At 25.3% G+C, this 14,165-nt stretch overlaps 1 protein-coding gene across 1 annotated transcript in view; it reads left to right on the forward strand.

Annotated features, from left to right (window-relative positions):
- Positions 1–787: 787 nt before the first annotated feature.
- The window catches only part of LOC136985462 (diacylglycerol kinase theta), a 208,707-nt gene continuing 195,329 nt past the window's right edge, over positions 788–14,165 (forward strand). Inside the window, exon 1 of the mRNA XM_067282751.1 lies at positions 788–1,303. Coding sequence (XP_067138852.1) covers positions 1,108–1,303 — 196 coding nt within the window. The 5' untranslated portion in view covers positions 788–1,107. The remainder of the gene's footprint in view (positions 1,304–14,165) is intronic.

The raw sequence follows: 14,165 nt of genomic DNA on the forward strand, positions 1-14,165 counted from the left end.
ATATCAAATCATTTCTTTAATTGTTTGTATGAAAATTCCGTAATCAATAATATCGAAGACTTCAATGTTATCATATTTATATTATATAATGTTTTATATAACAGTTATTAATGTTATGAAGGTGATATATGAAGTTATTATTAGGATTTTATAGAAAGTAAGAATTTTTAATCCGAAATATCATTAATGTAGAATTTTCTTTTGTTTGAACAAAACTGTCTTCTTTAGTTTTTTCTATAATGAACAAGAAATGTATATATTATTTTGTATACTGTAAATTTATAAATATACTTTAAATAAATTGAAAATTACATATATTTATTTAATTCAAATTAATAAATAAGTTGCATGTATAATCATTTATAAAATGTATTTCTAGTGCTGCTTATGATAGAGGAAATCAAATAGAATTCGCAATATACATCAGTGGTGGTGCTGATCGGTAAGAAGATACGATAATCCTAATATTTGAAAATCTCTCTTGAGAGAATGAGAAAAAATATAAATAAAAATTTATGTCCTGACCGTCAAATGCTTTTATTTTAATAATGTATTTTATATAAATTTTATTTAATCAACTTTTACAAAGAAATAGAAACGTAACTTAATAATTTATATTAATTCATAACATAATTTTTTTTATATTAATATTTTACTTATTACAATGACGTCTATGAAATTTTTTGCATTGTAGAATTTGGTTTGTCGCATAGTGAGATTTTGATAAGGACCTTGATGAAAATATCAATAGGATAATTGAAAGAGATTCTCATAGATGTCGCCACTGTAAACGGAGATTAGGTTTTTCCAGCTGTATTACGGAGGAAGAGGAAAGCCCATCGCTGTTTGCTCCGCGGATTGAAAGCTTGCTCCATCACCGCATCTTATGGCGGTGCCGAAGGAGGTTTTGTCGAGTGAAATGGACATTAAGCCAACATCGGGCGATGCGTCGTAGTGTTTAAGAAAAACTTAAACCGGGACTAAGCCATACGTCATCTGAATGTGAAAAATCAGCGTTCGACGTTCCTGTGCTGAAGTCGGCAAGTTGCTAATTGGATACAGCTGGCCATACCAGCAGTGGCGGGCCTATTTCGGAGGTGGAACAATATGGCTACTGGCACTAGTAGGCCTAATATGGGTTGCAGATCTAGTGACCACTCCAGCCCGACAACCGAAGTCCAACCGGATTATGGACAAGGTCACGGACATTATTTCACAAAAAAAATTTTTCATAAGCCGACTTATTGTCACCATTGTACAGATATGCTTTGGGGACTCATAGGTCAAGGATATATATGTGAAGGTAAGTTAATGTTTTATGCAGGCCGACTATACCGACGTTCGGCTATTTTTTATAATATACGATAATATTGTTACGTTTCTCTTCCCGTTCTTATCCCTTTACTCTCCGAAGATCATTTGCATTAATAATTTTTATCCATCGATGTTTTGGAGCGATGTCTTTGCTTTCTCATAATCACATCTTCCTTAAATTGCCCCTTTACTATTTTCCTTTCCAATCTTGCCATTATTTTTACCGCTGGATTTAAAACGTATCAGAGTGTAATTAAAAAAGTTACTTTAGGAAGCCATATCTCTTCTTAATTATTTAATCTCCTCTTAATCAGCTAGCGATTTTCAATCAATAGAAGCGGTGTTCGAATCTCTGACGTCACAACTACTTGAACATTTTGCTAGTTCTATACGTCATTGACTCAGTTACGAATTAAGATTGTACTAATATTATAGATCCTGACGTCACATTTGTGATTAAAAACATCGTCCGTTCGTTTCCCGATACTCCGAAAGGAATTTTATATTTATTTATTTATATATTTTTAAAATAATTATCTATCGATTATAATAAAATAATAAATGTATAAAACTTTATTAAAATAAAGACAATTATACAATAACTAAAATTCGTAAAAAATATTTGAAGATTTTGAATTTTAAATAATACTATTATTAAATAATTTATTTTGTTTAAAAAATTTAATTAAAAATAATAATCTTAAGTTGTAAAATATTAAAAAATAATAAAATTTCCGTAAAGATAATTTTTAACTCCTATGTTTAAGCTTATTTAAGAGCTGATAGATCATAAATATAAATATTAGTTGTTAAAATTAAATTCTATGAAGGGGAAAAAACCTTTCCAAGCAATATCTAGTTAAGTGTGCAATTTGTTTCAGCTTTTAAATCATTTTTAATTGAGTTTAATAGATTTGTTTACCATTATGAACACCATTTTTAACCACATTAATAATTATAAATATGAGAAAATGCTGTTACTTATATTCATTTTATACTTTATACATCCGGTTATTAACTGTCATTTTAATTAAAATATTTACAATTGACGAATGAATGAGAACTTATTCTGAAATTACTCCTAAATATATAAATATATTGAATATACCAGTAATTAAATCATGATATAATCAAGTTACATGATAGATTGGACATAGTTTTAACAGTGATTATTTTAATTTATGTATGAATATTTATTGTTTGTTAAATTAAAAAGAGAGAGAGAAATAAGATATTTGACAATTGAATACTGTAATTAAAACGGGATTAAGAAATAGGAATTTGTGATGAACTAGATCCATGTTCTAATTTATATTTTTATTATTTATAACTCGTTCCACATCTGTAATAAAAAAATTTTTGGCAAAAGAGTTTTATTAAAACACTAAAATTTAAGAGGAAACAAAAAATTTTTCCTTTAACATTTCTCTTCATTAATATTCTGTAAATGCTCTAAATTCAGTATTTAATTTTTTATAGTTAAACAACTTTTTTATTTAATTAAATAAATGTTTAAATAATTTAAAAATATTTAAATAAATATATTAAATAAGATTGCGTTTCTATACGCTACTTTATTTATTTTTAATGCATTTTTTTTATTTCCGCGCTACAGTTTTTTTTTCCTGCATGAAGTGCATAAGGGAATATCACCATCTGCTGTCAACTTGTTGCTTAATAGCCATATAGCTGCAACAGTTAACTTGTAGCACTATCAGTCTCTAGCTGCTAGGCGAGAAAATGTTCGCGTGTTATATATAACGTATACACTATGCGTCATTCAATCTTCATTTAGATTACACGCCAACCCTTGAGAAAGTATAAAGGATCACAAACACAACCGAGTTATACTGGCATATAGAAAAAATAAACCCACGTCGATTATGTTGTATATAAGCCAGATGTACAGCTTTATTTTTAAAATATTCGCTAAAGTTATTAGTGAAAATTTCTCGTAAATCGATAACTCTTAAAATAATTTAAGTCATGTTTATAGACTCATATACAAATGTTGGCTAAATATTTAGATATTTCTGTATTTTATATAAAGTTTTTTATGTGAATTTTTGAAAATTAAGCTTTCTATATTTCGGAAATTACATGATACACGAATCAGTTCATTTTTGTTTAAATCGTACTTTGGTTTGTTTTAACTCGTATTGTATTGAGTTGCCTACTAAATATTCTGTTGTAATTTCTGTTTTGAATTAATTACCATCATAAAACCTGCATATAGTGCAATATATGGTCAAAGTAGTCATATTTTATATTTCCTCCTGGTTGTGACGTATTGTGGGATGACGTCATGGCAGATATCACTTATCAAAATGTCGTTTTTGTTATTTTCTAAGTGAACTAATATTGTTAAAGGGTAAAAGAAGAGTAAAAACGTTTTTGTCTAATTATTTTCATTTTCTAAATATGTATAATGCAATTTGTGAAAAGTAAATTACATATAGAAACAGTAAGTTTTTTTTAAAAAAAAATGCTGTACAAGTAAATGTAATCATGCCATGAATTAAATTTTCTAATTTTAATTATAAATATTAGTTTGCAGTAATATAAATTTAACAATCTAGTTAGACAGATAATATTCCTGTACACTTTACGTGTCATAACAGGCAATGGCTTATAACAATTATCGTATTTCAAGTTACCATCTGGAGTAGATTGTATTATCTTTTATAAAAAAAAAAATACATTTCTTTTTTATAATTTTTTATTGTTCGAAACTAATAATTCTTAAAATAATAAAATTCTAATTTTCAAAAATTATACATGTAGCAGATTAACAAGTAACATCTGTTGAATCTCTCAAGGATCGATCGTCAGAAATGGTTTTTATTGTATTGAATTTTATGCATAATAATCAGATTTATAAAATACTGAAAAACTAGAAAATAACCTTCCTAGAGTGACGATTTGTATCACATGACTCCTTAATCGATCACATGGTAATTGCCAGATTTTCTTTAAAGCTAACAACGGAGTCGGAGCTACCGATGTTTGGAAGATGCTTGAAAAGAATTTTAAACAAAATGAATGATATCCAGTGATTTTATCGATCGATAAATAAATGTTTTTTATAACAGACAGAGAGTAATCGATGTTTTTCTTGAAGAATAATATTTTGAATTCCGTAAATAAAAGTAAAGCTATGCTTACCATAATATAAATGATATGTATATTAGTATAAGTTGCAAGCAACTAATAAAATATTTTAAAATATTTTTCGAATTCTAATTACTTAAATAACTGTACGAGGCAATCAAGTTAGTTTTATTTATAAAATATATTCTGTATAGTTACAAAATTTAATTTGTTATAGTAAAGATCGGTAATTCTTCAACATTCACTTAGATGATTCTATGTAACTGCCAAACGTATAACGAGAAAGCTAGCGTACAATTATAGTAAAAGCGTCTTCTAACTCTTTACGTATGTGTAATACAATAGAAACATGCAACCTCTTAAATGACATCCTGAAATGCTTAATTTAACTAAAACGTTAAAGCTGAAGGATCGGATATTGTTATTCTAATGATAAAGTTAATTATTAAGAAGTATGACAAATTTGCGATATAAGTTAGTTATACTGCAGTCGACACGAGTGACCTATGCCCAGCAGTGTCACATAATCTAGCACACAGGTTTCCCATCCTTGTCTGTTGAACAGGTATCGATTTTTCGTTGGTAAATGTTACACTGGCGGCAATAGGAGATGGTGCGTACCAGCCAATACTAGCTTGTAGAAACTGGGAAATGTTATAATCGAATTGAATCGCTTCCTAAAAAATGTTTTCTATTTTATTACAAGTCGGTATTATATAAAATTGATTTGTTATAACAGCTTTGTCTTGTTTTAAAAAAATAATAAAAAAAAATTAACAAACGATCATAAGAACTTTTTCTTGGCTTTTAAAAACTACTGATTATTTCCTTTTTTATGCTGTTTTAGAAAGTCGATTTGGTTATTTTTTTCATGTGAAAAAATAACCAAAAACCAAATAATAAATTTTCTGATTTGTTTCTAAATTGTTCCATTATTTACTTCGTATTATCAATGTAAACTGTAATAATTCTTATTTATTCTGTACTCTATATTTTGAAATTTTTTATGCAAGAAAGACAACGCAGTGAGAATATTAATATTTTAAACAAACTAAATAACAGCATTTATTTGTATTCTCATTAGTTAAGCACTTATTTTTATTTTTTTCTCTGAAAGAAGAAAAATTTGTCCAAATATTGTTTGTTGTTTGGTATGACTGGAATAGATGGCACTTTGCCAAAAATGTACCAGGCCCTTTCAGAATGGCTACAAACTGGAAAATTCGGATTCGATAAATGTTCATTTTTCACCTTCAGCTATATATCTTTTGGACGAATACATCATTTTTAAATGTTCCTATTTGCATTTACATTTGCTATAATAGAAAAATATTAATAATAACTGAAAATATGTTTACCGACTGCTTATTATTATGCTTTTGATGTTTAATCGTTTAACATAAGCATATATTAAAATATAATAGTTTATTACAATTTGATATTGTATGTATTTAACAATATTTCAATCTAATTGGATACCAGAAAGGGAAATTTCGACTTTTTCAAGTCAAATAATTGTATAGATTAAGGACAAAAGAAAAAAAAAATAGTATCATGACGTTTGAGTAAATAAACTTCTTCCCTATACTTCAGTCGACAGAGGTCAGTTTTTGTAGCGAATAAAGAATTTCATCTTTTACTTTTTTCTATAACCTAAATTACTTACATTCATAAAATATGTTCGTTCAAATATTAATCATATTCACTACATGACTGAAATCGACTTATTAAGTGTTCATTATTTATTTAAATCATTTTTTAAATGCTATTTTGAGCTATTCAGTTATTGATACTTAAGTTACATATTTAACTTTATTAAATACGGTCAGCTTTAGCGTTATTACTTATAATCCTAACTAAGCTTAAATTAATCCAAATATAACTCTAAATAATAGTTTAATGTCCCAACTACTTGTAATTAACAAGTCCTCCGACAGTTATCTAATAGCGACTTTGCATTTGTAATTGCCGATTCATGTAATTAATGTATGCTACGTATATAAACTATTGAAAAATTCACCAAATTCCATCCGTCTTACTAGTATCACTTGAAAATAACTAATTAAATGACTCGATAAAGGATATATTTAGTGAGCCTTATCTCTATTTAAATGTTTCACCCTCTTTGCTAGAAGTACAACTGTGGAGTGTAGGTGTTAAAATTCTTTATCGCAAATGCAAACAAATTAAGTCGTTAGAGAAAAACTTTATCAATACGTTTCTTTGTTATACGTTTAAAGTCCTTGTAAAGTAATAAACAAAAATAGCGTATATTCCTCAATATTATTTTTAGAATATTTCTATTTTTTACATATACGAATTTCATATCAGTTAATGCAATTTATCAATTTCTAGACAATCTATTACTTTCAAAGAACAGCAATTCATTAATTAAAGAATACTAAACAAATAAAAATAATACATAGATATTTACAAGAAAAAACCAAAATATATCCTTTTCTAGTCATTTTTATTACTTTAAATTTATTTAATTACTTCCGTCGTATCACATTATAAATTGTTCAAATCCGTCTATCAGAGAAAAGGCGTATCAAGGCCAGAATCTCCATATAAACCGGAGGAGAAGTACAGAAAGAAAATTGTTCAAATTTTTATGCATTTGTATGATTTAAAACAAAAAATTAATCTAGTAAATGTAAACGTGTTTTTTTTTTTCCTTTAGTAAAAGTCAGATGTTCAGTTAGAACTTTAATTACGTAATGAAAATTTGTGTATTTTTATAGTTTGTACTTCTTTAAATGCAAATATTCTGTTCTGACGTAAGCGCTTCTGTAGAAATCGTGTAGCGAATGCGAATTACTGTAGATAGAACCCGGTTGTATTACTATTTAGTGCAGTGTAAATGGAAGATAAATATTCTAACTGTCACCCGGTGAACGTGCATAGCCTTCTCGATTAACAATATTTAGTAATTTCTTAGAACCTTTTTCGAATAATTCTCTTTGGTTGAGGAACAGATGATTATTAAGTCGAGAATAGTTTTTTCATACTCTAAGTAACAATTCTGATAAAAGTATCCCATAAAATGAAATTAATGAATATTTCTCATCTTTAGTTAATTTCTAGCGTTTAAACGGAAATACTTTGTAATGGTAATAAGTATTTTATAACTGTTTAATGGTAATTAAAAACGTTATTTACAATGCTCCTGTAGAGATTGTTTCTTGTTATACCTTGAAAGTAATGTTAGAAAGATGGTATCGAAAATAATTTTTGGAGTAACTTAAACAATTTTTATTGTGATTTATGCATTATTGATTATTTAAAGACAAAAAAAATCATTATGGTAAGATATTATAAGTATTTTTTATATAAAAACAAAAGGATCATACCACAGATTAAAAATATATCGTAAAAATCATTAAACAAAAAATGGAAATTTTTAAAAAATTATTCATGTTCATTTTTAATACGTACCCATCACGCGAGAGAATTATACTTAGCTGTTTATATATAATTCATTCTTAGATATCATTATTTACATAAACTCACTTATTCTTAATTACTTTTAGTCCATATTCTACAGACATAGTTTAAAACGCTCTTGATAAAAATAGCTCTTGTAAAAATATTTAGAAATTTCCAAGTTTTATATAAGCTTACATTCAGTTCAAGAACAATATAAGGAGCAGAAAGGATAAAGAAAAATGCAATTTTCCGTGTTTTCTCTTATAAAGATGTATATTGAAACTTCATTTAAAAAAAGGTCTTCCGCGGGGAGTTTTTAAATCAAAATACTGAAGCTTATGCAATTTGACAATTATATTTAACTACCCATAATTTAAACTAGTAAAGTTTAAATTGCAGAAATATTAGCCTAATAGAAATAGTTTTAATAAACTAAATTACAGAATAAAACAAGCGATATTTGACTGATAATAATAATAATAATAATTATTATTATTATTATTAATATTTTTGTGAACTTTTAAATATTTCTATTTTATATAAGATTTAAATTCACATATAAATTCAGAATAATTTGATTATGTTATTATTATTATGAATGAAAAATGAATTTAGTTTATTTCTAGAAACGTTTAACTAGACGGATAACCGAGTACGGGTGGTGCATGCATTGTTTATGAGACAAAATTTAATTGTTACGGAGTAGATAGTTGTATCGATGTTCTAAACGAGCCTGATCGAATGAGTAAAATTGGTCTAATTACTAGACGCACCACGTGACGGCCCACACGCGATTATTCCAGGACAGTAAATTGTCAAATTGATGACACGCACCACCTCTACGCGCCCCGGTTACTATCACAACTTCCTCTCATTGCGGAGATGACGTCACGCAGCGCAGACGGAACAAAGACCCGGATGCAGCCGGAATACATCGATGTTTGATATACTAATCGAATAACATCTAAGAAACTTGAAACACGTTTACACTAAACCCATTTAAGTCTCGGCAGGGTTAATAGCACTGGAAGGTTTAAGCGCAAAGCACGTATAAAACGCTAACTGCGGCGAAATTGAAATTGGTGTCGGTTCTCCCCTTTTCCTAAAATGCATCAGTCCCGTCATCGACCGAAAGGATGTGGACTTGATCAGTGTTGAGTAAAGGATAGAAGTTAAATAGAGATGCAAAGAGGAATTGCTTCTCCTTCCCGATAATAAATATAATATTTAACGCTCTGTAATAGATTACACTTTAAGGCATGCAAATGTGTTGATTGACTGATGCAGAATCAATTTAAGATGTATTGAATAGTTGAATGGAATCGCATACCATAATTTTCTTCGTTTAACAAAACTTAAAATAAAAGAGAAAATTTCTATAGAATATAAAAATACTTATTTTTCTATAAGTACAACGTCATCGATACGTAGTACAGGATTTAAATATTGAATATGTCTTGGATATAATAACAACTGTAATGTTGTTAAGACGTCTACACATTGTCATTATTTAAGCCTTGATAAATGATTCAAAAAAACAGTTAGATATATTATATTCTTCTGTTTAAAGTGAATGCTTAATGTATTTTTAATCTGTAAAATAAAAACGTTGACTTGTTAAAATGTCTTATCTCAAAACCGATTAAGCTGTAGCTTATACTTTTATAGATAAAACAGATATTATATATAATTATATTTATAAATATTTTCATAATTATTTTGATATTATACATTCCTATAATACTTAATAACTGATATTATAAAACTTTAAAATACACCAGTTAAAAATTATAATTGATTTTAAAAAAAATATTGTAATACAGGTAATATGAAATCTGAACTTTTAAGTATAATTTTTTTTAAATTACTTTTTAGAACACTAAAATTTTAAATATATTTTTTATATAAAATATTAAAACTAATAATTATCAATATTATAAATTTATATAAATTACTTAAAACTGTATTATAGCTAACATAACTAAGTCTGAGTAATATAGTTTTCATTTAAATTTGCTAGTTAGCATAAAATTTTTAAATTTATATCATTGTATATTTATAATTTTATAAATATTTTAATAAAATAAAATGAAATATTCAATACTTATTTTACATAGACTTCACATGCTTTCACACATGCTTACATGTTTTTAGATATTATTTAATATGTTTTTAAAAAAGTTATGAATGTTCAGTCAAAATATATTTATATGCACTTTAAACATTATAATACTTTTAATTTAATATATTATTTCAATAAATAAGAAAATTTTGTTAGAAATTATCTTAACATTGTTAATGCAAAATATCATATTAAAATTTATAACAATATAAAATAAATAAGGCATTGAATCATGTGATATTGTAATAATAAGAAATTAATATGAATTAATAATTTATAATAGAACTAAATAAATATATTTTTAACATTAGCAAACTTTCTCAATACAATTTAAATGTTATCTAAAATTATCATAAAAAATTTATGAATTTTAAATTATCACTTTTATATATAAATAATATTTATAATAATAACAATAATAATAATATTTAGAATTTGAAAGTCAATTGAATAGAAGTTGCCTATACAACAGTATATAGAATAATATAAAATTGTATAACACAGATCAGATGCTGAATGTAACTGATAACATTTCCTGATAATGACACTTCTCAGCACTGTAAAGTTGAAATGAGGTAAAGAGATACCTTATCACATTAAACAATATAAAGAATCCAGATTAAATGAAACTAATTGACTTCATAATAATTTTTAAATATTTGATTAGTCGTATAAAATCTAAAAGAGTAATAAATAAATATTATATGTTAAAATATAAAATAAATTTTTGAGAATTTATAAACGTAAAAATTTATCATTTAATTAACGTATTGTCGCTTTGATAAAATATTTATTAATTTATGGAATTAATAAATTTGTCATCATAAAATTTCTATTACATATATTTCTAAGAACATTTAAACGTTTGATTTATTTAAACTCGTAATTAAATTAATCGAAAACGCTAATTAAAATATGAACTAAAGCACTAAACGTATTATACATCTAAAAATGCATATATGTATATATATAATAACATACATTTTAAATAACATTTATATTTACGTTATATTAATTTTTAAAATACTAAATATTTTATATACAGTAAATAGTGTTGGAAATTATTTATTAATATATATATATATATATATATATATAATATATATATATATATATAAATTCAATATATCGTGAAAAATAATTAGTGGTCAGTACCTATACAAATTTACTTCATATGAATTACTTCATACTGTATAGAATTTTGGAAAATATATCTAAAATTTGCGACTGTAAAGCTATTATAATTTACTATTTTATAAAATATATTATATATTATTCAATATTATAAAAATTACAGAAATTAAAATATTTCTTAAATTAAAAATTATCGTAATATTTAATTATCAATTGATGTGATTTATTTAGATTAATGTATTTTTTCGATTTTGTATTTTTTAAGCTTAAAAGATAACTATTTATGCAAAAATTCTTTTTCAATGTATTTTATCCAATGCTGCAGTTTCATTTTTGATCGATATATGTAGTGAAAGTAAAAAAAAAAGTAATGTAATTTAACTGTGTATTATTCATAGCTTATATTTCTGTTTTGTTACTATGTTATATATTTAAAATTTTTACGACTAAAATATTTATAAATCATTTAATCATAAGCGTATTAACTTCAAAGATAGAAATTTATAACAAGTAATTTTGAGAGGATTGCTGATGTAGCATGTAAAATAGGTAATATCATAAAAACTGATTATAGTTATGCAATGGTATATGAAGTGACTGTATTTATAGGACATAGGGCTACTTCAATGATAAGTAATAATTCTCATCTGTAGCAGCTGAGCGAAGCTAGATTTGTGTATACCGCAAATATTATCGAGCGAGTCGAATGTTCTGATTTATTCGATTTTCGCCATTTTTCTATTTATCGTGTAGACTACATATTTATTCGATTCGGATAGGATATCATCACTAATTTCAGTTTTTATACTATGTTATAAGTACGGAATTTGTACTGTAAATACCATGTATGATCAAAAAGACATAAATAAATTTGTATAAATACTTTAACAGTAAATTCGGAAAGATATGTTTATTAATTTATTATCATTTTTCTATAATTTTACGAAATTATATTTAAATTTTAAGATTATTTTCGGGTTGTACTTATACACAATTTTTAAAAAATTTCAAATACTTTTACTTAATTTAAACGCAGAATTTTAGATTTTTTACTCCATGAATTGCAAAGCATTTGGAACCATTGTTAATGAATATGTTGAAAAACATGGATATATAAACATGCTGTATAATAATAATATATATGTGGGCACGTCTTCTATAGACCATGATTTGGGCAATTCCAACTTAGCTTTGTAATGATCAACCTTTAACCCCTACCATTTCTAGAATAATAGTCAGCTTTTTGGTTCATTTTGAAGACTTTGTCGCATCAAACTGGATTGCTTCAGAAAACAGAAAATATCTTCAAAATCCTTTCATCTTTGAGAATAATAAGATTGAAGTCCTAAAAAAATGGTTGATCTTGTCCTTGATGCAATATAGTAAGGCCTCGATTTAACGGATCTCGATATAAAGAACGAAAAATTTCTGTCCTAAAAGAAAAATGTAGGAACTTTTATTTTTATTTTTAAAACAAACTAAATGGGCAAGTCAGTGAGTAAACAAGTATAAATTACTCAATATACATTATAATAATAATTCACTGTAAATTCGTTATCAATACTGTTATTAAAATATACTCGATTTAACGGACTTTCGGTAATAGCGTGTGCATTTCTTCCCTCAATTAGTTCGTTAAATTGAAGGCCTAATATATCTTATAATCTTTAATAATTTTGTAGTTACTCAAATTATGCTTATGAAATTTTTTTTTTTATCTTAAAGTACTTTGCTGTGTAGGAAGTGAAGTAATATAATGAAAATGTTTCGTAAATCACAAAGGTGGCTTTTAATATTGCTTCCAGATAAAGATAATAGTAAAATCATGCAACAGTTAATAGAAAATATTTTGTTATTGTGATAATATGGCTTTATATAAAAGCAATTTTTATACGCTTCAGAATAATATATAAGTTTAATTTTTTTAAACTTAACTTTTGGAACGAAAACTATTTATTTAATATCTTTAGATTCACTCTTCCTTTCTATTATTTAACACATTTCTTTATACAATTGAAAGTTTTTTTTTTGTTCTGTTTATGAGAGGCATTTTTGTTATATGTCTGTTACTTTCACGTAAAAGTATAAGAAAAATGCTTAGATATTTATTTTTATTATACAAACGTTGTTTAAAAAGAAATTTAAATAAAAATTTGAAATTTTTAAAAATGATTTTCATAAATCCACAAATAAAACTGTACAAACAAATTTTTATAAAGTTTTATGATGATCTTTAAAATTATCATCTAAATATTGAAAATACTTGTAATTTCATTTCAAGAAAATCCCTTTGATTAAAACAAATGTTTGAAAAATCACTTTTAAAATAATAGTTGTGAGTTAATTTTCATTTGAAAATTAATAATATTTTTTATCGTGACATTTAATTTTTTAAAAAAATTTATAATTCATATTATATACATTTACATTTTATTCGATACCAAAAGAAGTATTTTTAAATAGTGAATTTATCAGAAATAACAGAGTTTATTCAGAATGTATTCAAGGAGTGTCTGGACTTCATTTTGATTCTTTGCCAAAAAATGATCAGCCGAGTTATGACAATTATTGATAAACGAGGTTTTGGCAGAATAATGTTATATAAAAACAAATAAATATGAATAAAAACATTGGAAAATTTTCATATTTATTATTATCGTATGTATTTAGAATTTTAAATAAACTTTAAAGAAAAAATATATACTTTAGACATGACTCATTAATCTTAAACGAAATTTAACAATACTTGTGAAAATATTCCAATAGAAATGAAGATTAAACAAAAAATAAAATAAAATAATTAAAATTTAATTGTTTTCGGTGTAAAAATTATAGAAAAATGATATTTTATAGCGTTTTTGAGTTGGAAAATGTTAAATTCTATATTCTATAATTGTTAGAATTGTCTAGAACTCTGTATCCAGCAGCTTAAATTTCAAATACAGAATATTAGCCTACTTAATCGTCGAATTTCACAACTATTTAAAATTTCATCTATTAAAATAAAACACAAGGAAGATTTAACTTATCTTGTGATATTTTACAATTATTTATT

Source organism: Centruroides vittatus, unplaced genomic scaffold (genome assembly GCF_030686945.1).
Source record: "Centruroides vittatus isolate TY-2023 unplaced genomic scaffold, ASM3068694v2 contig_970, whole genome shotgun sequence".
Taxonomy (NCBI): Eukaryota; Metazoa; Arthropoda; class Arachnida; order Scorpiones; family Buthidae; genus Centruroides; species Centruroides vittatus.